We start from the raw sequence: 25,193 nt of genomic DNA, 5'->3' as shown, positions 1-25,193 counted from the left end.
TACATACTAGCCAACCTTTCTTGATGCCTAGCCTTTTGCACACTTTGCATATGTCTTGAAAAAGTTAAGATTGAGTGAATGTTTGTACATTAAAGAAAACAGAAGGTGTTTTGTCAGAGGTATAAGGCTGTTCTGACTGCGGTAGATTTGTGATTTTCAAAACACCCTTAAGAGTGATTCATGAGTAGTGCTAGTGAGCAACTTGAAAAGCATAAAAGAGCTGAGATAGTGCAAGGAGTGGAGTTTTTTGTTACGAATCTAGATATCCCATAGCTTTTTCATGTTCAGCTGAATCCACACTCTTATTGAATCTAGGTACACCATAAACTTGTCTATATCTAACATGTAGTAACTATGTAACTGCACTTAGACATGTATTTCATCTGCATGTGACAAGCCCACAGTGTAAAGCTGCCAATATAAGTGTCCCAGTAGCAATGTGTAGATATTGAAAAAGGACCGAGGGAGAGACCCTCCCACAAGAGAAACCATAGCATACCTAGCTGAATCTACCATGAAACCAAGTAGTTTGAATTTGTCTAGAGAGGTAAACATAGAAGCAGCAGTAACATATCATGTTAATTGCAATGTAACTCTGAAAGATGTGTAGTAAAGTGTTATGGTCAAAGGTATAAGCTACCTGTCTATTTAAGGACATGCTTTATTCCAAAAATGTTCTAAAAATGTTCCATCCTGTTCAACTTATTTTATAATAATACAATTAATTATTCAAAGAAGACATTCTTTGAACACTTCTTAAATTGCCAGTTATGGTCTCATGCATGCAGTCATCCCTAAAGTTTAGCTATTTGACTAAAACTATGAGGCTGTGCTGTAAGCATATGTCTGTTGGATAAAATTGGGAGAATTATGTGATGTAAAAGAAATTTTAATAGGTAAAACAAATAATAACATATTTACACACCTTTTATTCTCATATGCCTGCATGAGTTTAGCTTTTGATCCTGTGTTCTAACCAACACACTACAGTGATTATAGCTTACTTTGAGTCTCTTCACTCCAATACCTAAAGTTAGAATTCATATGTATTCTTCAGAAACAAAACAAAAGGTTTTTATATTTGCTACAGATCATGTTTTATTTAAAACTATCCATGAAAACACTTTTACCTGACCACTTATTGGAAGTTACAAGCTTTAAACTGTATGTTTTACATACTGCCAGTTAATCAAAATGTGCTGTACCAAAATACTATTTAGATGAGGACTGATAGAAAAAGAAATTGAGATAAATGAGCTGAGAGCTAACATACATATATGGTGTAAGGGTGGAGGGATGAATTCACAAATGAGAATACTGCTCACACACATTTTGCTCTGTAAATATCGTGGGATATCCAGCAAACATGGCACAGCTACTTCTTTATCAACCAAGATGTCAAGATAATGATAAAGAAACATATCAGCTATTACTTAAGTGTTGGAAGAAAGAAAATCAGTGACAAGCACCTGCAACCAAAAAACTAAATGAGGAATTACAGTCTTCCTCCAGGGAAAAAAAATCTATGAATGATATACAATATGAAAAATTGCATATATAAGTGACTGACATCCACATTTTACTTTTATTATTAAGGAGTTTCAGTTTAAACACGGCACAAGAAAAAAAAATACACCAAACGCTACAAAAGCAGTAAGAACAAACGTCTTAAGTGGTCTTTACAACTGAGATTGTCTTTATAATATAGTAGTAGCAATAGCATATAGAATGTAAAATGTATTTTTGGAATAGTTATCTTAAACTAATTGTTTTATACTTGTAATATTCTAACATAACATAACAACTTAGAATGCAGAATTTACATCAATGACATTGTAAATTTACTAAAAGAAAAACCAAGTAGTCTTCCCATGATCCATACACTTTTGAAATTAATTTGGGGTCGTATGAAAAGAAGAATACTTGGAGGTGCTTCTAAGGTTATGATACTTATTATTTCAGATTTTAAATGATCACAAATTCATTAAAGTGCAGTTGAACATTTTCCTCAGATACAGACAATTACAAGCCTTTTGTATTGCATTATTCAGTGTTTTTTCTGCATTTAAAATAGTACCTGTACTATATACTTTTACTATTTTACTGCCTAATTTTAAAATAATATAGGACATCACTTCAGATTCACATTACCATGCTATTCAACAGAAAATATTTTGTGAAGCGGTTGAATTATTTAATATATTTGCATAATATAACAGTCCCTCTGGAATGCTATATGAATTTATAAAGAATAAAGAAAGACAAAGAAACACACAATATGTTTAAAATGATTTCAAATATTTCATGGTAAACTTACCATCAACACAAGATGGTGCAGCCCGCGTTGTTCCTGCTACTTGTCCAGGAAAGCAGGAACACTTAATAGTCTGCGATCTTTCCTCTATTTTGTTTTTGTTACAACATCTGTGTATTGCCACTACCTCACAGGTTCCAGTTTTGACATGGTGGGCTGAAAAAGTCAATAGAAAAACATATTGCTTAGTGCTGTATCAATTTGCATTGCAGTTCCTGTTAATATGGTAGTTTTAATTTTTTTTTTTTACAGAAGACCTGGTCTTAAAACTATTACTGAAACCAGTGAGCTATTATTGTTGAAACATTATTTTAAAAAATTGCCTACAGATTGAGGTATTTAGGGTGGTATAATTTGAAACCATATGATAGAAAATATTTTACTGCTAAAACTTTTCAATAGTGACCCAATTTGCTATTTTACAACAAAACCATGTTTGCCTTAGATGAAAAGCAATGCAACATTGCAATTAAAACTTACTTTAAACTTTTTATAGCCCTCACTGTTGAGGCATATGGTTGTTTCTAAGATAAATCCCACTCTAATTACGGCTTTTAAAAATATATTCATCATCTTCTAATATACTTTCTTTCTTCATTCACAGCTGAGCGATGTTAAAGAATAATTAGTGACAGTCAATCTGTTTTTCAGAAAAAAAGCCAATACAGTACATTTTATTTTTTTCACGCTTCTCATACTGTCGCCATTAATAATTTTGTCTCAGTGTCATTCTTTTGCATCATACAACTTGTCCACATTGTTAGCAATTTATTCAGACCCGTTTAAGATAGTGACTGACTTTTAATGCTCACAAGGCTGTGACCTTCCCATATAAATTACTGCCAATATTAGGCAACTGCATTGAATGGAGGATGAAAAAAACAAACTTTATATAAAAAATCTGTGTTTTGTAAAAAGTGAAATGCTATTTGTACCACTGATTTGAAGGTTCAGTTGTTTGTTCTTTCATTTTATAAACCCACTTATTGCATTACTTGGATGGAAAAGTGGGACAATAGGTAGAGATGTTGCATCACTGCTGTGAGAGACCAGGCTCAAATCCTTGTCACCATATTCTCCAATATCTGTACTGGCTTAAAATGGCTCTATATGACCAGCATGTGCCCAAGTGTGCCTTTATTTGGAACAAAATTAGGGTATCCTGGACTGGATCAGTGCATTTGAAAATGAATGGGTGAATGAACTTATTCATTTCAAGGGTTGTGAGGTAGAAGCCTATCCCAGCAGCCTTGAGCACAAGGACAGATCCAGTCCAGGACCAGATATAATTCCATCAATGTCCCTAAACCTCTGAATGATACATCACCCCTAAGAACAACTCACTAGACCTGAAGGACAAATATTAACGTACTGATATTCCTCTAAGCCTGCTAACTTACAATTACGGGTAAGATGTTGGGAGTATGCGCTGATAGCACTTTGCTGCACCTAGCTGGGTTGGGACCCGAGTGCAGCAAGTGACACCTCAGCACCACCACTGGAACAGTGTGAGTTTTTTTCCGGTGGTTGGAGTGCAGGCCCTTACATCAGCCCCAAAGTTTTCTTTATAAGTTGGAGGACCTGATTACAGGCCTGGATTCAGATTAACGTCATACTCACGACAAAGCAATTAAGAATACACTGGAGATTACTAGGTGCTACTCTCCTGGCAACCTCTTGTCTGATGGTAAGCCCTATTGGATGTATGGTACTATAGTTTATGTTAGTGGATTTTGACTCAGTTATAGCATCTACAGCATACCTGCATTGTCAGCTTCATTCATTTTACTTTGGCTTCATTTATTTTAAAACCCCAAATCAGGAATAGAAATACTATAAATAAAAACAAATTCAGTAAAGTATGTACTGTAAACTATAAATCACAAGAAACTTGACAGTTTCCAAACAAAATCTGCAGTTTTATTTTTACAATGCTACTTGCTTTTTTTGGAACAATAACTGCTTCCTGAAAAACAACCTTTTAGGTGAAAAGAAAAGTTTGCCTATTGTAAAAGGATCATGAAAAAAGCGATATAGGTTAGATTCTCATGGCCTTAGGCCAATGTAGAACCATGATTCCAACCCTGATGAGATAGTGAGGGTGAAGCTTGTGGTGTTTGGAGAGGTACTATAAGAACAAATGAGGCATGATGATCCACATTCTGTTGAAACAGAGGCAAGCTGTGAATTTCTTTATAACTGGCAAGAGAAAACAATAGGAGTTAACTTGATTACCACCAAAGAACATGTTGCATGGAAAGTGCAAGTAAAATAAATAACAACATGGATGGGACCTACAAAGGAACTACAGTATAGATGTTACATTCAGCAATACATGAAATAGAGATTTCAAGGTGGTTGTTGTATACGAGCATTTACACTATATTGGATCTTGTCTGCTATTACATTATATTGTAATAAATTATAAAAATAAGTTTTACACCAATCCCTGAGCAATCATAATGAATTTTCAAGTATGTTGTTTACTATGGCTAATGAAATACATTATATGCTATTCTGGACAGATATCACAACAAAACACCAACTGCATCAAAATGATTGTCCAGACCCAGTCATTCAAACTTTTTTACAAATTTACTTGGAGCCAAAATGAGCTATTAATGAATAAGCAAATCTAGACAAGAGCCCAGTGACTTTAAAGTATGTATTCATTTAAAAAAATGTGATAACTCTGTATCAAGCTTACTGCTAGCCCTTGTACATGTATATACTTCATACAGTATGTTATCTGTAGCTGTGTTATAGCATAAAGAGTACAGAATAACCTGAAGAAACTTGTCATTATAAAGTATTGAGAAAATGATAGCATTTAGAATAAAAAAGAGACAAGGGAATGAACATTACACAATAAATGGACAGTTTCACTTAGTATGTGGTAACACACATACTGTATATATATATACGGCTCAAAAAAATTAAAGGAACACTTTTTAATCAGAGTATAGCATCAAGTCAATGAAACTTCTGGGATATTGATTTGGTCAGTTAAGTAGCACAGGGGGTTGTTAATCAGTTTCAGCTGCTTTGCTGTTAATGAAATTAACAACAGGTGCACTAGAGGGGCAACAATGAGATGACCCCCAAAACAGGAATGCTTTAACAGGTGGAGGCCACTGACATTTTTCCCGACTCATCTTTTCTGACTGTTTTTTTCACTAGTTTTGCATTTCGCTATGGTCAGTGTAACTACTGGTAGCATGAGGCGAAACCTGGACCCTACAGAGGTTGCACAGGAAATCCAACTTCTCCAAGAATGGCACATCAATGTGTATCATTGCCAGAAGGTTTGCAGTGTCTCCCAGCACTGTCTCAAGGGCATGAAGGAGATTCCAGGAGACAGGCAGTTAGTCTAGGAGAGCTGGACAGGACCATAGAAGGTCCTTAACCCATCAACAGGACTGGTATCTGCTCCTTTGGACAAGGACAAACAGGATGAGCATTTCCAGAGCTCTACAAAATGACCTCCAGCAGGCCACTGGTGTGAATGTCTCTGACCAAACAATCAGAAACAGACTTCTTGAGGGTGGTCTGAAGGCCCAACGTCCTCTAGTGGGCCCTGTGCTCACAACCCAGCGCAGTGGAGCTCAATCGGCATATACCATAGAATACCAGAATTGTCAGGTCCACCAATGGCACCCTGTGTTTTTCACAAATGAGAGCAGGTTCACCCTGAGCACATGTGACAGACGTTGAAGGGTCTGCAGAAGCCATGGAGAATGTTATGCTGTCTGTAACATCATTCGGCATGACCAGTTTGGTGGTGGGTCAGTGATGGTCTCGGGAGGCATATCCATGGAGGGACGCACAGACTTCTACAAGCTAGACAAAGACACCTTGACTGCCATTAGGTATCGAGATGAAATCCTTGGACCCATTGTCAGACCCTACACTGGTGCAGTAGGTCCTGGTTTCCTCCTAATGCACGAAAATGCCCGGCCTCATGTAGCAAGAGTATGCAGGCAGTACCTGGAGGATGAAGGAATCGAAACAATTGAATGGCCTTCACGATCCCCTGACTTAAACCCAATAGAACATCTGTGGGACATTATGTTTCGGTCCATTAGGTGCCGCCAGGTTGCTCCTCAGACTGTACAACAGCTCAGGGATGCCCTCATACAGATCTGGGAGGAAATGCCACAAGACACCATCCGTCGTCTCATTAGGAGCATGTCCCGACGTTGTCAAGCATGCATACAAGCTCGTGGGGGCCACACAAGATACTGAAAAGCATTTTGAGTAGCAGAAATTAAGTTTTTGAAAAAATGGACTAGCCTGCCACATCTTCATTTCACTCTGATTTTAGGGTGTCTACACAATTGATATATATTTTTTTATTGTTAACTCTGAATCACAATCTAATTATTAGGTGGTTACCTAGCAGGTAACACTTGTAGTTGGTCAGTCAGTCAACAAACAACCGCCACATTGCAAGAAGCAGCTCATAGAAATGTGATACAGTATCTGCCAAATAATGCAAAGAGTACACAACATGTATTTCACCATTACTGGGGATCATCAAGTGTATGCACTTTTGCATCCCCTTACAGGGATCGAACCTTGGACATTTGCACCTGAGGCGAAGCTTCTTTGGTAGATACTGCTTTGATATTGTATTTGGAACAGATTAAAAATGATGGTAAAAAATGTACTCAAACTTTTCTAAAGAGTCCATTGCACGTACATTCTGCCTATTGTTTTCCTGGATATTTGTTTATGTTATGGGCATCACTGAGACAGAGCTAACGCAAAAGTAATGTTACATTTCAATTTTGTGAGCTTTGAGGAATATGAAAGAGAACAGAAAAAAATAAGAGAAACGGATGTTACAGTATACAAATAAAGACTGCAACATAAAAGGAACTAAAGGCACCAATTCAGAAAATGAAATATTGTGTACAAAAATGATAGGTAAAGATAAAAAGAAAATGGTCAAAGTTGGTCCGTACTTGTTTGGGCCTAATTTTCTTTTCAAAGTCAAACAATACAATAAGAGAGCTAGTAGTTAGTGATGATTACAATGCTGAAGGCTTTTAAATCAGACCGAGAAGAAAGTCTGAGGTACTCATTACAGTTTAGTAAGAGTTTTAAGGATAAAGTAAGGTTTATAAATGAATGCAGCAGACTGTTTAGAAAAAATAGTAATGATAGTTTAAAGAAAAAAAATTAAATAGAAATTGGCAAATTAAATCACATTAACAAGGCAGAAGTCTACACGGACAAATACAATTAAAAAATAAGTTATGGAAATCGAAAGGATTTTATTTGGTATCAGTATAAAATCAGGAATCTATATATTCAAAACTAAGAAAAATCAATCTTTACTGTTTTTTTCTTTTAAATACAGTGAACTGCAAGAGAACATTTTGGATATTTTAAATTAATCATCTTTTTAACTTAATGCAATAATATAGTACAGAAGAAAGAAAAAGCTTCTTCCATAACAGCTATAAATAAGTAATTTCTCTTAATGTCTTGGTTATACTTAGGAGTGAACCTCAATGCTGCCATGTCATCTGGCACATTTTTTATTCACACTCTCATTCGGCCTCCTCTCCTTCATTTCACAGTACACCACTGCATCCATTCTCCACCATTTGCTTCAAATACCCAAAGAACCTCTGTCTTTTTCCTTACAACATAACTTAAAATCCCTACACCAATCCTTTCTCATCTTTGTTTCCCTCAGGGAAAATTTGCACATCCACCTGATTTGTTGTGTTATATTCCTAGGATGACCTTATTCTCCCTTTTATACTTTTTATCATGTAGACCTTCACAAAAGGTTCCCAAGTCCATGCTATAGCCCTCATATTTTACATTACCTTTTATATCTATTGCCTAGTAAATACTAGAACAGGCAGGAGAATGTTACACATGTATTTATTAATAGCTGTGCTACCCGTCTCAGATGGGTTAAAATAAGTACTCAGCACAGACCACAACTTAAACGTTTGCAGTATACCATGCAAAGAATGTGTCTCTGTTATATGCAATTTGGTATAATATTTGGAAAAGAATTGTTAATGTTTGTGATGCTCTATCTGTTGGAATGATAGAGACAAAGCAACTAGACAAACACATAGATACACAAACACAAAGACACTTATTATATTATTAAGGTGGATTATAGATGATATGCCTAAAATAATAAACAAAAGTACAGAGGTGAGTGCTGGCAAACCATACAATCTGATAGTACTAGATGTGTACTTTCAGGTGGTATACAGTCTTGTAGTTACACTCAATTCTTTCTGGTTAGCTCATTTTTTGGGCGGCACAGAGACAAGCAGCCTGCCTGTCTCAATATGGCTGCTAAGAGGAAGTTAGTCTTCTTATGAAGGAAAAATGGCAAGAGAGCGTCAGAGAGGCCACACTTATACCAGTTCCTGTCACACATTATGAACCAGTGGAGTGATGTAGTACAGAGTGACCTTCCTCATTCATTCACCAATACTAATCAGCCATAGCCCAGAATAAGTGACTACCTACTTCATAACAGTTCTTATTTTAGCAAGTATCATCCCATGTGGCTAGATTGCCCTTTTATTTCAGGCTAGCTGGTCATTTTATTGTTTTCCTCAGTGGGTGGCTCATAGAATGTCCTTATAAACGTAGTTGGAAGTAGATTGATTAATGCTCCCTACTACTAATTATACTCCCAAAACAGCATGTCCTAAAACTTTGGGCAGTTCGCAGTAACTTGTTTCTTTCATAAACCATTAATTAATTCTTAAATAGCAATTTTCAAACAATTATCAAAATAGTAAATTTTTATCTACATCATGTACCTGATCAACAAGGCTACAAAGAAGCTGAGTTTTGTAAAGCATTCGACTCAGTTGATCAAGCTGCTCTGTGGGACATCCAGAGACTTTGCGGGATCCTTTCAAGGTTCCTGGATATAATGGCAGGCCTGTACATTGGCACTGTGAGTGCTGTGCAGAGTGCAGACAGACCTCTGTGTTCTTCCCAGTTGATTCTGGGGTTCAGCAGGGGTGTGTTCTTGCTCCTACTCTGTTTAGTACTTGCATGGACTTTGTGTTGGGCAAGGTTGTGGGGTCCACCAGCTGTGGAGCATCTGTAGGTGAAGAAAGATTCACTGATCTTGACTTTGCTGATGATGCTGTGATCTTCATGGAGTCAATGGAGGCTCTGATCGGGGCTCTCGAGAGACTGAGCAAGGAATCTGAGTGTCTGGGTTTGTAAATGTCCTGGATAAAAAACAAGATCCAGGCAATGTGGCATGATTCCAAGAGGGTGATAGAACTCTCAGGATCTTCATTGTTGAGGACCTGAGTGACTGGACCAGGCCAAGAGAAAGCCCACATAACACCTGGCTGAGGCAGATAGATGGTCATTTCTAGACTAGACCATGTGTCTGTCCCGGGGGGTTGTCAACCAGGATCCCAAGCTGTTTCGACATGTGATTAGTGCAGCAACGTGCTGTACCAGTGCATGCTCCCCAACCTGACCTGACGTACCTGATCATTTACACCTCAGTTCTTCCAAGCTTTGCTTCCCACTTACTTTAATCACATCTCACTCCCTACTGTCCATGACCTGTTTTTCGCACAACATGCATAAACCTTTTTCTTTGGTGTCAAAGAGTAAAACAAATTTGAACAATCGAGTTGAGGCAGCTCCCAAAATTACTTCAATACATATCTTAATCTGTTCCTACCGCTAAGGAACTTCTCCATTTTGTTCGACATTACCTTATTATCACAATAGTACACTTACAGCATACAGAAACCATTTACACTATTTTAGCAAAAAATAACTCTCACCAATTTGTTCTTGCACAGTACTTGTTAGCCGGACACAAATAGCAATACAGCCAATGCCACCTATTTTAGTTTTTCCCTCACCTCTCTTGTTACACCCTCTACTACTATAATGACCATCAAAAGACTCCAGATAGATCCCTAGTAAAGCCTCAGTTTCATCTCAAACCTTTCACAACCCCATTTGATGTTCTAATGACTCTTGGTGAGATGCTTGGGAGGCAGAGCCTACCTTTGCAGAAATGATAGCAGAGCAGGAACTAATCCAGCTGTATGTCACTTTGACATACATTTAAGTTAGATATACCTGGCTAACATGGATACATCAGTTCATCAAACATGACAGAGAACCATCACATAGCCTTAAAGAGAATGTGAACTCTGGACACAGGCAATTACTACAACAGTGCCTGATTTCAAGTGTCTCAGTTAGAGAATGGTCCTAACCGGCTCAAAAATAGAGTGATACAAATTTGGTCCTACTCTTAGGAGTATGAGGACAAGCATTTTGGCCATTTTCTTAAGTTAGGAAACTATTCCTAACTTTACTGGGAAGTTGAGAACATATGAGCTGTGCTAAATCTCTTTTAGCTGCCAGAAGATGGTTCAGGCAGAGACTGGCATACACATCCCAAGTGAATGGTTTGGAAACACTAGACAACAATGATCTTGTAAAAATATATTGATGTGAAAGAGAAGGAATAATATTTATGTCATTATAATAGTCTTGTACGTTACATAAACAACCAATCTATGCAGAGAAACCTTGCACTGTCAGATGACATTAAAGTGTCAGTAACATTGTACTTTTTGGCCACAGGGAAAAGGCAGCTTTACAGTAGCAATGGTTTAAGTATATCATAACCAAGTATTTTCCAAATTTTGCACAAACCATTTAATGTGGTTACAATGTGTGAAGTAATATGTGTATTTATAGATTTACCTACCATTCCATCATGTGAGGTAATGTTAAAGCAAGTTCCATTCATACAATTCAGCATAAACATAAAACACACAGGTGTTTATGGATGCAAATTGTATTGTAGTTGCCAGCACATTACCCTGAAGATAAGCAGGGATATATGAGTGATTGACACTGAAATGTCACACAGGTACACTGAGCTCTGTGTTCCACAAACTCCTAGAATATTTGATTTACACCTTACAGGCCGAGAAGGTTCAAGAATGCAGTTGGAGACTTCTGAGAGCATTGGAAAAAACAGAGAGAGGCTTGACACGCAACTCTGGAAGACAGTCAAGAAAATTGAAAGAGTGAGCTCAACTTCAGTAACAGTACAGAAATAGCCAAGCCTCATTTTAGCAACTGTTAATTTACGAGGTATTTCCCATGGCCATTAACAGTTGGAAGGTGATTGTTCTGAAAGTACAGCTGTGGATCATTAATTGTTAAATAAATGTGTCCACTATTGGGCTAAACTCATTCATTCATGACAAGTGATGAGCAAACATTAATGATATTTGCCAAACTGGGCAAATTGAATAAAAGTCAATGGGGAAGGACTAAATGGGCTAGATTTGATGGATTTTTAAAATGGTACAGTCATCTTTAAAATATCCCTGAGGGCTAGGGAAACATCTGCCAACTATACAGAACCAATTACTGTGGCCAAAAAGGTGACCTGAGCTGTGCAGCAGCAGTGCCAACCACTGCACCACCATGCCTCGGTGAGATCAAAGAAGAAAGAACACAGTAAGAGGCATACAATTGTAGATTTCAAAACAAAGTGAAAATGGCAATATCTTTGTCAAAAGTTAGGAGAATATGTAGGTCTTTTAAAGGCAGAAAGTTCAAAGTGGCGTGTCATGATTGAAGCTGTGCTGAAGGCTCTACAAACTCTCTGTGTTGATGCCTTTCACTTTTTTTTCTATTAAAAAGATACAAAACATCTTGTAAATAGTAATAAACCTTTCATTCTTGCTATTATTTCATAGAGTCTCTTGTGTTTTCATCAGGCTCCTTCAAGGATTGTTTTTATCTGTGGCTAGTTAGTATGCATGCATAGGCCACACGCCTCCTTCTCTTATACTGATGTGGCACTTAAAGTTCGACCTGCAAATTGGTAAAAAAAACTTGAGGAAACTTTCTGGTTAATGACTTATAACATTCCATTTATCAACACTGAGTTATGGTTTTAGCATCTTGATTCTGGTAACAATTTGTATTTGCTTAATTTCTTTCAACATTTCTCATTCAAATGGTTTCACCACCTAGTACAGGGGTGCCCAATACGTCCAACGCGATTGACCGGTAGATCAGAAAGGTAGTGCCTTTAGATCGCGTTGCATTCAAAAAAATTGTCCATCATATATCCTCCTGTTGTGATGTAAGATTTTGCATATAACTTGATAAATGTTTTGTATGTCTTTATTTATAATTTAGGCAAACCAAGTGGTGAGAGGTATTCATGTTTGCACAACCCCCAACCCTTTTTACGACTGTCTCTTTGTAATTTTATGACAGGATTTGGGGGGATGTGTCTTAAACCAGTTTGATCCCCCACACAAAGCCAGGTTAGCTTAATATATGGTCTTGGGGGGGTTGAGGTGTTAAATGTACTATTTCTCCCATTGGTCTGAGGTATGGCTGTTTGGAATTGGCTTGTCTCAGAGGCCTTCAAGTACCATGATGTCCTATTGGTTCTAGGAATTGGAGAGAACATCTATAAATGTACTTGCTCAACCACATTCTCTCTCTCTCTGACTGACCCACATATGATGATGAAGACATTACATTGAAGAGCACAGCTCAGCAGCCATATTGAACAGACATGTGACTGAAAGCTGAGCACCAACGATGCCTTAACTAGAGACATTTTTAAGTAACTGCAAGTCTGTGTGCCACCTGAATTACACATCACCATTTTATCAGGTTGTATGGTTGCCAATATTCAAATGTACTTTGCATTTTGTTATTATTTATGAATATTATTAGTAATACAATATTTTATGTGTAACTTAACTCCTGCTTGTCTTTTTATTACATCTAATTGCCTGAGGTTATAGCTATAGAAGGGAAGGTGGGGAGAAGTTATAAACAGTGGTAAGTGTGTGAGATTAGGTATTCTAAGGCTACATATTAATAATACAATAGGGGACAGTAGAGCAATATATATATTACTCTACCAAGATAAAACACCTCCCTATGGCATTTGCCACTTGATTGACATACAAGGCAGACAGTCTGAGATCCCTTTTCTTCTAACACACTGGTCATCCCTCATGCACGATCAAACGCGCGAGCTACTGCAAAACTATCTAAGCTATCTAAGTGATCTAGTTTGCCTTCCAATTTATATTCACTAAAGAAGGGAATTAAAAAAAATTGTTGGTTATGGGCTGGATGTGGAATTTGAAGAGGATTTTTTTCTCTCACAATGTCACAATCGAAGTGCGTTTGTCTGATCTGTCAATTTATCATTGCTATTCCAAAGAAGGAAAATGTGGAAAGGTACTTTCGAACTGTTCATAAAAACTATGAAAATGACTTTCTTCCGAAAAGTGATCTGAGAAAAAGAAAGGATAGGGAACTAAAATCGCAGTTAATCGGACATCCGTCATTTTTCACTCGGCTGAATTTAAAAGCAAAGGCAGAAACACTGAAGCATCGTTCCGGGTGAGTCACTCGATCATTAAGCATAAGAATTCCTTCCAAGATGGAGAGATGATAAAAGATGCCTTCATTGAAGTAGATGGCTAGGGAGAAATTCCTGCTTAGATTTCAAGACCCCTGGCCAGAGAAAATGGAGTTTCTCCTTGTCATTAAACATGCAGAATACAAGCAACTTAATAACGATCAATGGCCGCTAGACTTGGCATTTTTTTTCCGATCTGACCAACATGTTGAATGAGCTTAATTTACAGCAGCAAGGAATAGAGAAAACCATGGTCAATATGATTAGCTCAGTTAATGCTTTCAAACGAAAAATGCTACATTTGTCCTCAAAGCTGCAGCACCTTGATTTGGGGAACATCCAAAACCTTGTGTCAGAGCTGGAGACGTAATGGAAGGCGTGTGAGCAACTTGATAGCATATGCTACACAGAGCAGATTAAAAATTGCCTGTCAGACTTTATCTAATGGAAAAAAAGTAACGATTCGAGTGTTGCCCAATGTAGTGGAGTAAGAGTAGCGTTTCTTCTTCACAAATTCACAGATGTACTCAAGTAAAAGTAAAATGTATGGTGCAGTAAAACTACTCTTAAAAGTACAATTTTTTAAAAAGTTACTCAAGTAAATGTAACGAAGTAAATGTAACTCGTTACTACTCACCTCTGATACTCAGTATATACATATACATATACATATACATATACATATATATATATATATATATATACAGTGATCCCTCGCTATATCACACTTCCCAATCAGAGCACGTATTATGTATTAAATAAAACTCCTCAATGATATGCGATATGCTTCCCACGTGGTGCTTCGTATACTTTTGTCTCTCTCTCTCTCACTCTCCCTGACATTCTCTGCTCCTGACGTGCACTCCTTTGAAGAGGAAGATATGTTTGCATTCTTTTAATTTTGAGACGGAACTGTCATCTCTGTCTTGTTATGGAGCACAGTTTAAACTTTTGACTAAAGGGTGTTATTTCATGTCTAGAGGGCTCTAATAATGTTAAAAAATGAATTTAGAAGATTTAGAAAGTCGTAAACAGGTTTTCTATGCTATAACTGCAAAAATATTCAAATTATAAATAAAGAATCTTCTCGGAAACTCGTTTATCGCTGTAGAGTCTGGAATGGATTAACCGCGATAAACAAGGGTTTACTGTATATATATATATATATATATATATATATATATATATATATATATATATATATATATATATATATATAGCCGACCGGACACAGACAGGCAGACATGTTGTTCTTCACCACCACACTTTTATTATTTACAAAATATATACAATAAATGGTCACTCAGACCCAGTCCAAAAGTGCACAAACCCCAAACACAGTCCTGGCCACAAATGCCTGCTCTTCGGGCCGCCTCCACACTCTCCTCGTGCCTCGTCCTCTTCCACCCGACTCTAGCTTCGAATGAAGGGAGACGGCCCCTTTTATACAGGACCCGGATGAGCTCCAGGTGTTCCCGGCATTCCTCCTCTAGCCACGCCCCAGCGTGGTGGAAGTGCCGGCTGTCCTCCCGCAGCTCTCCGGGCGCCGCCTAATTCTTCCCCTCAGCACTTCCTGGTGTGGCGGAAGTGCTGGGGTAACAGGTCCCCAAGGCATTGGGGCGCCTCCTGGCAGTGACCACGGGCCCCTACAGGGTGGAGCTTCCATGCCCTGTACCCGTGGCCCCTAAAGCAACCAGGAAGGCGACCCCCACGTGATCCAGGGTGGGCGCAGACCCACATCCGGTCCCTCATGGCGTCCCGGCTGGGTCATGGCCCCTGGCATCCCTGACAATATATATATATAATTTTGAATGTAGGTAGATCATTTTGTCCTGATCATTTTAAAAGCAGCTCGCAAGACAAAAAAGTGTGGGCACCCCTGACCTAGTATGTCTTATTGTCTGGCCCATTTAAAACCATCTTTGCAGTTGCTCACAAAACTTGTTGACGGGTGGCAATTTAAACATGACAGCTCAACTAAAAGGTGGACCTACTCTATGCAGCAGTCTAGCCATGCACTTTGGATACTTGCAATAGACACACTAAACTCTTTAAAGTTGTAACTGTTTATTATAATACATTACAACTTCACAAGCAGAAATAACTTATTATTTATGCTGTATATGTTTATTATTGTGGCCAGAAAAGTTACCTGAGCTGTGTGGCAGCAGTGCCAACCACTGCACCACCGTGCCTCTGTGAGATCAAAGAAGAAAGAATGCAGTCAGAGACACGCATTCATGTATTTCATCGAAACAAAGCAGAAATGACAAACTCGTAATCAAAATTCCGAAAAAATATGTAGGTCTTTTAAAGGCAGAAAATATAAAGTGGCGTGTCATGACTGAAACCACTCGTTAATTGTGTTTTTTGAAGTTGGGCTGAAGGCTCTCTAAACTGTCTGTGCTGATGCTTTGCACTCTTTATTCTGTCAAAAAAGAAAGAAACGTCTTGTAAATAGTAATAAATCTTTCGTTATTATTACTATTTCATAGACACTCCTGTGTTTTGGGGGGAGGAGGCGTCAGGCTCCTTCATGGTTTGTTTTCTCTCTCGCACTGCCATGTGGCTAATTATTATGCATGCGTAGGGCATACACCTCCTTCTCTTATGTTGATGTAGAACTCAAAGATTGACCTGCACTTTTGGCTACAAGTACAGATAACTTGTCTTAAGTTATGAAGATGAGTCTGTAATGCAAATGATCAGCATTATATACCCAGGAGGCGGTCCCATCAGTGTTGGCTGTTATAGCTCCGGAAGACATCGAACTGGCCTATTAAAAAAAAAAAAATCTCCTAAATCCGTCAAATTATTAGAACATAATTCAACGAAAAAGGGCAAACATGAACGGAGCAAATTAGTTGTAATATCGGTTTGGCAAAATTCGCTCATCAACCCTATGCATGACATGACAAAATGCCAACAATTATGTGCAGTTTACCACAAACTTATTAAGTGTTACCTCTTATTCTTCCTCTTCTTCTTACTTTGAATATTATAATTATTATCTTTGTGGTGATGCATCAGTCTTAGTATCAGAAAACTACAAAATGTCATTATTCATATGTATAGTGTTCATTACATCCTTCATTCTCATATGTGGCCTCCTACTCCCCACTTAGGACTGGGTCTAATACATTTTAAAAATACTTCTTAGGTCCTTCTCTGAGGTAGGACAAATTCTTATCCTAGTCAGATTTTTAGTGTAATTATTAGGAATAATTTGGAGATACCTGATAAATACAGGCGCAGGATTCAACCCCCTGTCCCAGGATCTGTAAGTAACATCTCTAAGATAACCCTGTATCACCAAGCCATTCATCAATTGTTGCAGAAAATCATAAAATGACAATTTCAAAATGGTTTAAAGTCCCCATAACCTGGAACTGAATAAGGTAGCTAGAAACTGGCAAGTAACTACTTGCTAATACTTTGATTGGATTGTATGTGCAAAAAATGGACAGCAAGAACTGTGATTTCATTTGATGTGGTCAAAGCTCAGCACAGGAAAATAAGCCCATGACTCAGTTAAGGCTAATTTGTAGAGTTATCCAGTGCTGCACCAGCCCCTGGTGTATATTTGCTAATCCACCCCAGTGTCATCAGCAATCTTAAGTACAATTTGTTTCTTACACATTTTCTGTGTTCTGCATATACATTAAAAAGAGTTCAAGCTTCAGCACCAGCCCTCATAGGTCCTCACTTTTCACCTGCCGTAATGTGGAAATAGATCATCACTCTGTGATCAATTATTTTCTAGCTTTAAGACAATACTGAAAGTAAATCACAAAAGCAGTTGTTAATAATTGGACCCTCACATTACATACTGTAGTTTATGAAAGTGTAAATATTGTTAATTTGTAAAATTCTGAATATTTAGTTAAAGAGGATGCCCCTGTAGGAGCCAATCATAGAAAGTTAATCATAAATTCACATAAGTGTTTGCTTAACTTGAGTAGAATGTAAGTTTCAGAAAGCTGTATAGATAATGGAAAATTCTGTTTAATCCCCTATAAGCCAATGTGTTAATGGAATATTCTTAATAATAATAAGAATAATAATACATTTTATTTACATAGCACCTTTCCCATGCTCAAGGCACATCACAGAGTTTAAGAAAGAATGGCAGGGTATACAGTATATAGCATTGTACTAAACCAAATAAATAAATAAAAAAGAGTAAGATAGTAAATTCAGAGAAAAAACCTATCATAATTGATGGTCTAGCACACACACACATACAGGTTACATGAGCATCTTGTTATAGAGGTAAACTGAAAGAAGGGTAGTAAAGTCAGGTAGAGCTAAAAGCCTTCTTGAACAGATGAGTTTTGAGTTGTTTTTTAAAAGAATTCATGGAGTCAGCTGACCTGATTAATTTCGGTCGGTCATTCCAGAGTCTGGGCGCTATACAACTGAAGGCCCTGTCACCCATGGAGTGAAGATTAGTGTGGGGTACAACAAGATTACCAGAATCAGAGGACCTTAGTGGGCGGACAGACACATAATGATGGAGAAGGTCACTGATGTAGTTTGGCGCAAGGTCGTTTAAGGCTTTGTAGGTTATTAGTAGAATTTTATATTCAATTCTGTAAGACACAGTGAGCCAGTGAAGGCAAAGCAAGATGGGTGTTATGTGCTCACTGTTGCTGGTTCGAGTAAGGACTCTTGCAGCCGAGTTCTGAATAAGGTTGAGCTGTGATATAAGATTAGAAGGAGCACCTGCCAGTAGGGAATTACAATAATCGATACGGGATGTGATAAAAGCACGGACAAGTTTCTCAGCGTTAGAAAAGGAGAGGAAGGAGCGAACATGGGATATGTTACTGAGGTGAAAGTAAGAATGTTTCTTAATGTGATTTATGTGGGCGGAATAGGAATCGGAGGAATCAAAAATGACCCAAGATTCTTTGCAGTAGAGTCAGGTCTGATGAGATCACCACCAAGATTGACTGGGAAGGAGCTCATTTTATTAAGTTGCACTTTAGTCTCAATTTGCAGGAGTTCAGTTTTGTTGTAATTTAAATTTGAAGAGTTCTGCTCCATCCAGGTTTTAATTTCACTAAGGCAGGTTGTAAGCTGAGAAATCTCCGATGAAGTTCCACTTTTAACATTGAAATAGAGTTGAGTATCATCTGCATAAAAATGATAACCCAGTCCATAGCTACGCATAATATGGCCAAGGGGAAGCATATAAATACAGAAGAGAAGAGGGCTGAGGACAGAGCCCTGAGGAACTCCTTGTGTGACTGGCGCCGAGCTGGATCTACTGTTGCCAAGACTAACAGACTCTTGTCTATCAGTCAGGTAGGACTTGAACCACTGGAGGGCAGTGCCAGAGATACCCAGCATGTTCTCCATTCTGGACAGTAGAATGTCATGTCTGACAGTGTCAAATGCTGAACTGAGGTCTAGCAGAATTAATATGCTGGTCTGTCCAGAGTCTGCTGCCATAAGCAAATCATTGGTTACCCGTAGCAGAGCAGTTTCATAGCTGTGCTGTCCCCTGAAACCAGGCTGAAAGGGTTCCATCAAATTATTAGAAGTTAAGTAGTTAGTGAGTTGGGAAGCTACAACACACTTAAGAACTTTTGACAGAAACGGTAAGTGGGAAATAGGCCAAAAATTGTTAAGATTGTCACCATTAAGACCAGACTTTTTTAACATTTGGTTGCAGAAGCGATTTTAAAAGTGAGCGGCACAAAGCCATTGTCAAGGGATGAGTTTATTATTGTTGCAGTGGTCAAGATTATGGCATGAAGGCAGGATTTAAGAAGTGTGGTGGAGATGGGGTCCAGTACACAAGTAGTCGGCCTCATCTTACAAAGCAGGTCATTACCAAAAGCAGATGTGACTGGTGAGAACTACTTTATTTCCATTGTGATAACAAAATGATCTTAGATTGATAGAAACATGGACTGTTACATTTATTAAATTGTTTGTAAATGAAAACGTATACAAGCATATACTTATATATGTTTTTGACATGTCATAGTGTATGTGGGGCGGCACGGTGGTGCAGTGGGTAGCGCTGCTGCCTCGTAGTTAGGTGACCTGGATTCGCTTCCTAGGTCCTCCCTGTGTAGAGTTTGCATGTTCTACCCGTGTTTGTGTGGGTTTCCTCCGGGTACTCCTGTTTCCTCCCACAGTCCAAAGACATGCAGGTTAGGTGCATTGGTGATTCGTGTGCTTGGTGTGTGTGTGTGTATTTGCCCTGCAGTGGGCTGGTACTCTGCCTAGGGTTTATTTCCTGCCTTGTGCCCTGTGTTGGCTGGGATTGGCTCCAGCAGACCCCCGTGACCCTATAGTTAGGATATAGCGGGTTCGATAATGGATGGATGGATGGATAGTGTATGTGAGATATTTAAAGAAATGCAACTAAGATAAATAATTGTTAAACAGAAGGTGTTTTATCAGTTGTGCATGTTATCAGTTATTTTTTGTGTGAATTGTTTTGCTTTAAATTTCACAAAAACATTTAAAACGGAGGCATTTAGACGGGGGATTTTTTTACACGTGTCATACTCAAAGCTTGAACCTCTCCAGTAGCTGAATTTTTTAACTACTTTGGAAACCTTCAACAAAAGTGGCTACAACCTCCCTTAATGTGCATTTTGTAATGTCATTAGCATTAATATACTGTATAGTTTATGACCTAAGAAAACAATCACTGCACTGTTTTATACTCCCATGGTTCCACAAGCAATATTTGTATTTCTAAAAAATAATATTCTTCTGATATATCAAAATGTTCTGTGTTAAGAATGCTTGCTATATTAAGAGTTTTGCATGGGTCTTTTTTTTAAACAAGCACAACATTAAACAATTGAGTTACCGTATTGACCATGTGTCATTAAAACATGTTTAGCGAAAGAATAAAAGTGGAAATGGTAGGAAAATAACAGTCTAGAGGTTGTGTGAAAATCAGTAAATGTGGCTCAGTTTTGGCTGAAGAAATAACATGAACATTTTATGAACTCTTTGTATAATTAACATAAAAAGTGAACAAATCATATTACTACTGCTTGATGAAATCCATACTTGTTTTATTCCTGTCTGAATCCCACCCAATTGCCCTTACTCTGTAGCTAGTGCTTTTTAAGCTGCATACAAAGCTTGTAATCAATAGCCGCACCATTTATTAAGATATTCTGTATAAGGAGGAATTCATGGAAGTACAGACAGAACTGAAACAGCCAGAGATGTGGAGTAGGATGAACAACATCACCAGCTGGCTACATGCACACTGGTAATTAGAACAGAGGAGGAATCTCAACTCCATGAGCAAAATTTGTCTTTTCAGCATATGTGTATCCAATCTACCAGATGGATCTTCTTCCAACTCCGCCTGCTTTTGAGTTTTGGATAGAGAATATCTGGCCTCTCCACTGCTTACTTCCTCAATTTCTTTATAGATTCCAGGTACATGCACCCTACATTCCTGTTCCTAAACTGTCCATCAAGGATAATCAGGTCTGAAGAGAGCTGTAGTAACTTTGTCCGGGTAAGCTGGGCCTTATGGTATGAGCTTTATTGTGCTCAATGTACGGTGTGTCAGTCACCTCTGTGGAGTCCTTCAGCACCTAGTCATCTTTTTCCCTATACTGTATACCCTCGCAGGCCCCTGGGTGACATAATGAATAAAGCTTATTAACAGAGAATTGATCATACATTTAATAGTGCAGCATGCCTACATCCTGTTGTTTCCTGCAGCAAGGTAATTCTTTCTTTTCACTTTACTTGTGGACACTATATCCTTTTATCAAGTTCCTCCTTTGTAATTTTGGGGTGAAGATGCTCAATTGCTTCATGGATCCGCCAGATGAAAACATGAACATCCTAATGATGGATACACTTCTGGTCTAAAGGTGCATGAAAGAAATCTTGCATTGTCCCAGTGCTTTAAATTTGTACCCCAGGGATCTTAAAGACCTACAGGCCACTGATATTACAAATAATGAAGATCTTTGAGAGTCTGGTTCTGAAACTCCTGATTACAGACTCCTGCAGTTTGCCTTCCTTGCACAAATGATGTTCTGATCTGCATGCTCAAAGACGTTCCATCCAAATGGACATAGCTGACACTACTGTCAAAATATTTTTTGATTTCTTTGGTGCCTCTAACACTATTGGGTATGTAGGAAAGTCACCTTTTTTAAAGAGCTAGGACCAATATGAGCCCAATCAATATAACACTTTTATTGGAGAAAGCCACTAAGGAGACATAGCAAGTTTACAAGAATTTCTCAACAGTTCATCAAACTGTTTTAAGTTACATGACATTTGATGGTGATGACTATGCAAATCAAATGGGATTGTGGGAAAACTACCTAAGCAAGATGGTAACAAAATTCTAATCTAATGGAAAGAACTTTAAATCAGGAAAATAATGTTGCCCATGGATGCTCTGATTTTAAAACCATAGATTCACACCAGAGAATTTGGACATCACATGTGTAAAGAGCAGGACAAATTCAATAACAACAAACTTACACCAGTCATGAAGCTCCCAAGACCAATTACCATAATAAGGGGGGTGTAGATGGTGGTGCTCTAAAGTTATAAATACAGTGGTCCATCGTATTCTGAATGCAATTCATATCAGGAGGTTGTTTGAAGTACGAATCAGTGTTTCCCATTAGATATAATGGAAAGTGAATTTATCAGTTCCCAGACCATAAACAATGTACATCTTGATAAACTTAAATAGCAAATACACACAATTTGAGATAAAATAACGCAATCTAATATATAAAGCAGAGTCGATGCATGTATGTGTGTGTATATTTGTTTGTTTGTCCGCCATACAAATATGCACCGGGCGTCCGATCGGCACCAAACTGGGAACGGGGCTCGTTTGTGACCTGGAGTAGTTCATGGGGTATGTTTGGTTGGGAAAAATGTTCGTGGTCAACCGCAAGGCACCTTTTCACCAACACAACATTCGGCATACATCCCGTACTTATCATCGACAAGATGGCCACACGTTGCAACATTCGTTCACCGCAGGGCCATCTAGCGGCAGCTTTGGTCTCTGTGCATCGCTCTTTACCCATGTTTCTTTAAATTACCAAGAGATGGTGGAAGTGTCCAAGTATGAGAAGGCTGACTGCTTTGATTGGGTGAAGGGGAACTGCCATATGGATGTAAAATGTGAACGACCCAATGCGCGTTTCCGCACATCAACCTCCCACACACACTGATAGTACTGTATTTCATTCACCAACATCCGTTATATGCAAGCACATTTGAACAGAGACTCGCCTTAAAAAGACAGCATCCTTCCCCCACCATTTTCGCCAAATGCAACAGCAGTTGTATGTTACTTCTCTCTGTAGTTACCATTGCCAACGTCCGATAGATGGCAGAAGAATTGGAAGGTCCATTTCAGATGCCACAAGAAAGTCTATTTCAGGGGCGTTTGAAACGCCACAACAGACAAAATCCGGAGTGCAGGAACTTACAATACAATATAATAAAATACAGTTTATTTTTGTATAGCCCAAAATCACACAGGAAGTGCCGCAATGGGCTTTAACAGGCTCTGCCGCTTGACAGCCCCAGCATTGACTCTCAGAGAAGACAAGGAAAAACTCCCAAAAAACCTTGTAGGGAAAATGGAAGAAACCTTGGGAAAGGCAGTTCAAAGAGAACCCCTTTCCAGGTAGGTTGGGCGTGCCGTGGGTGTCAAAAGAAGGGGGTCAATACAATACAATACACAGAACAGAACAAATCCTTAATACAGCATAATAATAAAGATTTTAGAAGTACGGAGCAGAATTTAACAGTAGATGATATCACATAATAAGATTTGGATATATATAGAGTCCTGGAGACCTCATACATCAAGCTGCCTCCCCATTTGGCCATTCCACAGCTGAAACGTTGCTCGGCCAGCCAATCCAATGAAAGGACCCCTTTTTCCCATGATTCCTGTGATCCTCCATCAGGGATGACTTTACCACAGGCAGGCAAACAACTTGTCTGGTGGGCCGTGGCACCAATTGCCACATTTGAGTACCAAGAACAGAAACAGAATAGGTGAGGGTTAGTAACAAATTATAACAATCATGTTACTTATGTTTTACTGCTAATGACTAACAACAGAGATGCAGTATGTACAGTTAATCAGCAGCTCTAGTCAGGATATGCTAAACTGAAGTAGTGAGTCTTCAGCCGAGATTTAAAGGCTGGGACCGAATTGACAATAAAATGTCAATCAGAAAACTGTTTGTTCTATTTGTATGTTTTGTTTCTTTCATTTGGGAAATTCACCGGTTATATATTCCCAGGCAACGCTGGGTACTCCTGCCAGTTTTAATAATAAATTAAGACAATGAAAACAATAAATGAAATACATAAATACTATATAATAAAATGAAATGTACGGAGGTGCGCATAGATGCAGTGGCTTGGTGCACTTCCTTTCAGCACTTTTTCCTCTTTCATTTCTTTGCTGTTCATCATAATGACATTCTGCTGGGTGAATAACGTCTACTGCCAGCATGATCTCCTAATGCAGACCCGCTATGCTAAAAGGCATAGCGGGTTAGATGTTCATTTTGAGGAGGTTCAGTTCCTTTAATGTATGTGACATATTGCAGGGGATGTTTCACCAGTCCATAGTGGCAACGGTAATATATTACGTTTTGGTCCACTGGTGAAGCAACGCCAGCACTAATGACACTGGCAGAAAAGATGATAATGGCAAATACAGAAGCCATTATGGCTAATGCTACCCATAAGGTGTTGTCTTGTACCACCTTTAGTACCTGCGTATTACACCATAGTGTGGTAAGAGGTGCTACTCAGGATTTTCTTGTCAGCAGACATTAGGCTATATAATGCCTCCTTCCAGTGGCCCAACTTCACCCTATCCATTTATAGTACATTTTCTTCTAATATGACAGGATTCCTTTATTTTATTATTATTATTTCATTATTATTATGTTGTATATATGCATGTAAATCTTGCAGTTATATGAAAGTTTGCTCTTTTATTGCTTTACACTTTATTCAGTGGTCAATGTTGCTGCTGGAGCAAGTGAATTTCACTTCACGATTGGATCAATAAATATTTCCTATTTATCTGCCTACCTGTAATGTACTACTTGTAAAGTGTCAAATGAAGAAATAGGTAGTCCAAGATGCACTGGATCAAGAAAAAAAAAGTAAAAGCAAGTACATCCACTAATGGAAACCATAACACTCTTCTTAAAAAGGATGTGATGTCCTTCGTGTGCCACTAGACTTGTCATCATCAGTCCTTATCTCAGACTTTAATAATGCTGCTTGACCTTGCAGTTTAAAAAAATTGCAAAAACCTTTAAACCAAACAAAACATGAAGTGGGGATTTAAAATACTTCTAACCTGACACTGACCCCAGCACAAAACAAAATAAAAGAATGTGTCAACAT

At 38.3% G+C, this 25,193-nt stretch overlaps 1 protein-coding gene across 6 annotated transcripts in view; it reads right to left on the bottom strand.

The window, feature by feature from the left end:
- LOC120533832 (chemokine-like protein TAFA-2) overlaps nucleotides 1-25,193 on the bottom strand; it is a 640,348-nt gene that overhangs the window by 164,789 nt on the left and 450,366 nt on the right. For all 6 annotated transcript variants that reach the window (XM_039760858.1, XM_039760859.1, XM_039760857.1 and 3 more), the window contains exon 3: nucleotides 2,318-2,470. In XM_039760858.1, the coding sequence (XP_039616792.1) occupies nucleotides 2,318-2,470 (153 nt within the window). The remainder of the gene's footprint in view (nucleotides 1-2,317; nucleotides 2,471-25,193) is intronic.

The sequence above is a fragment of the Polypterus senegalus genome, chromosome 8 (genome assembly GCF_016835505.1).
Source record: "Polypterus senegalus isolate Bchr_013 chromosome 8, ASM1683550v1, whole genome shotgun sequence".
NCBI lineage: Eukaryota > Metazoa > Chordata > Cladistia > Polypteriformes > Polypteridae > Polypterus > Polypterus senegalus.
The sequence above is the reverse complement of the archived record's forward strand: the minus strand, read 5'-3'. Positions and strand labels throughout refer to the sequence as shown.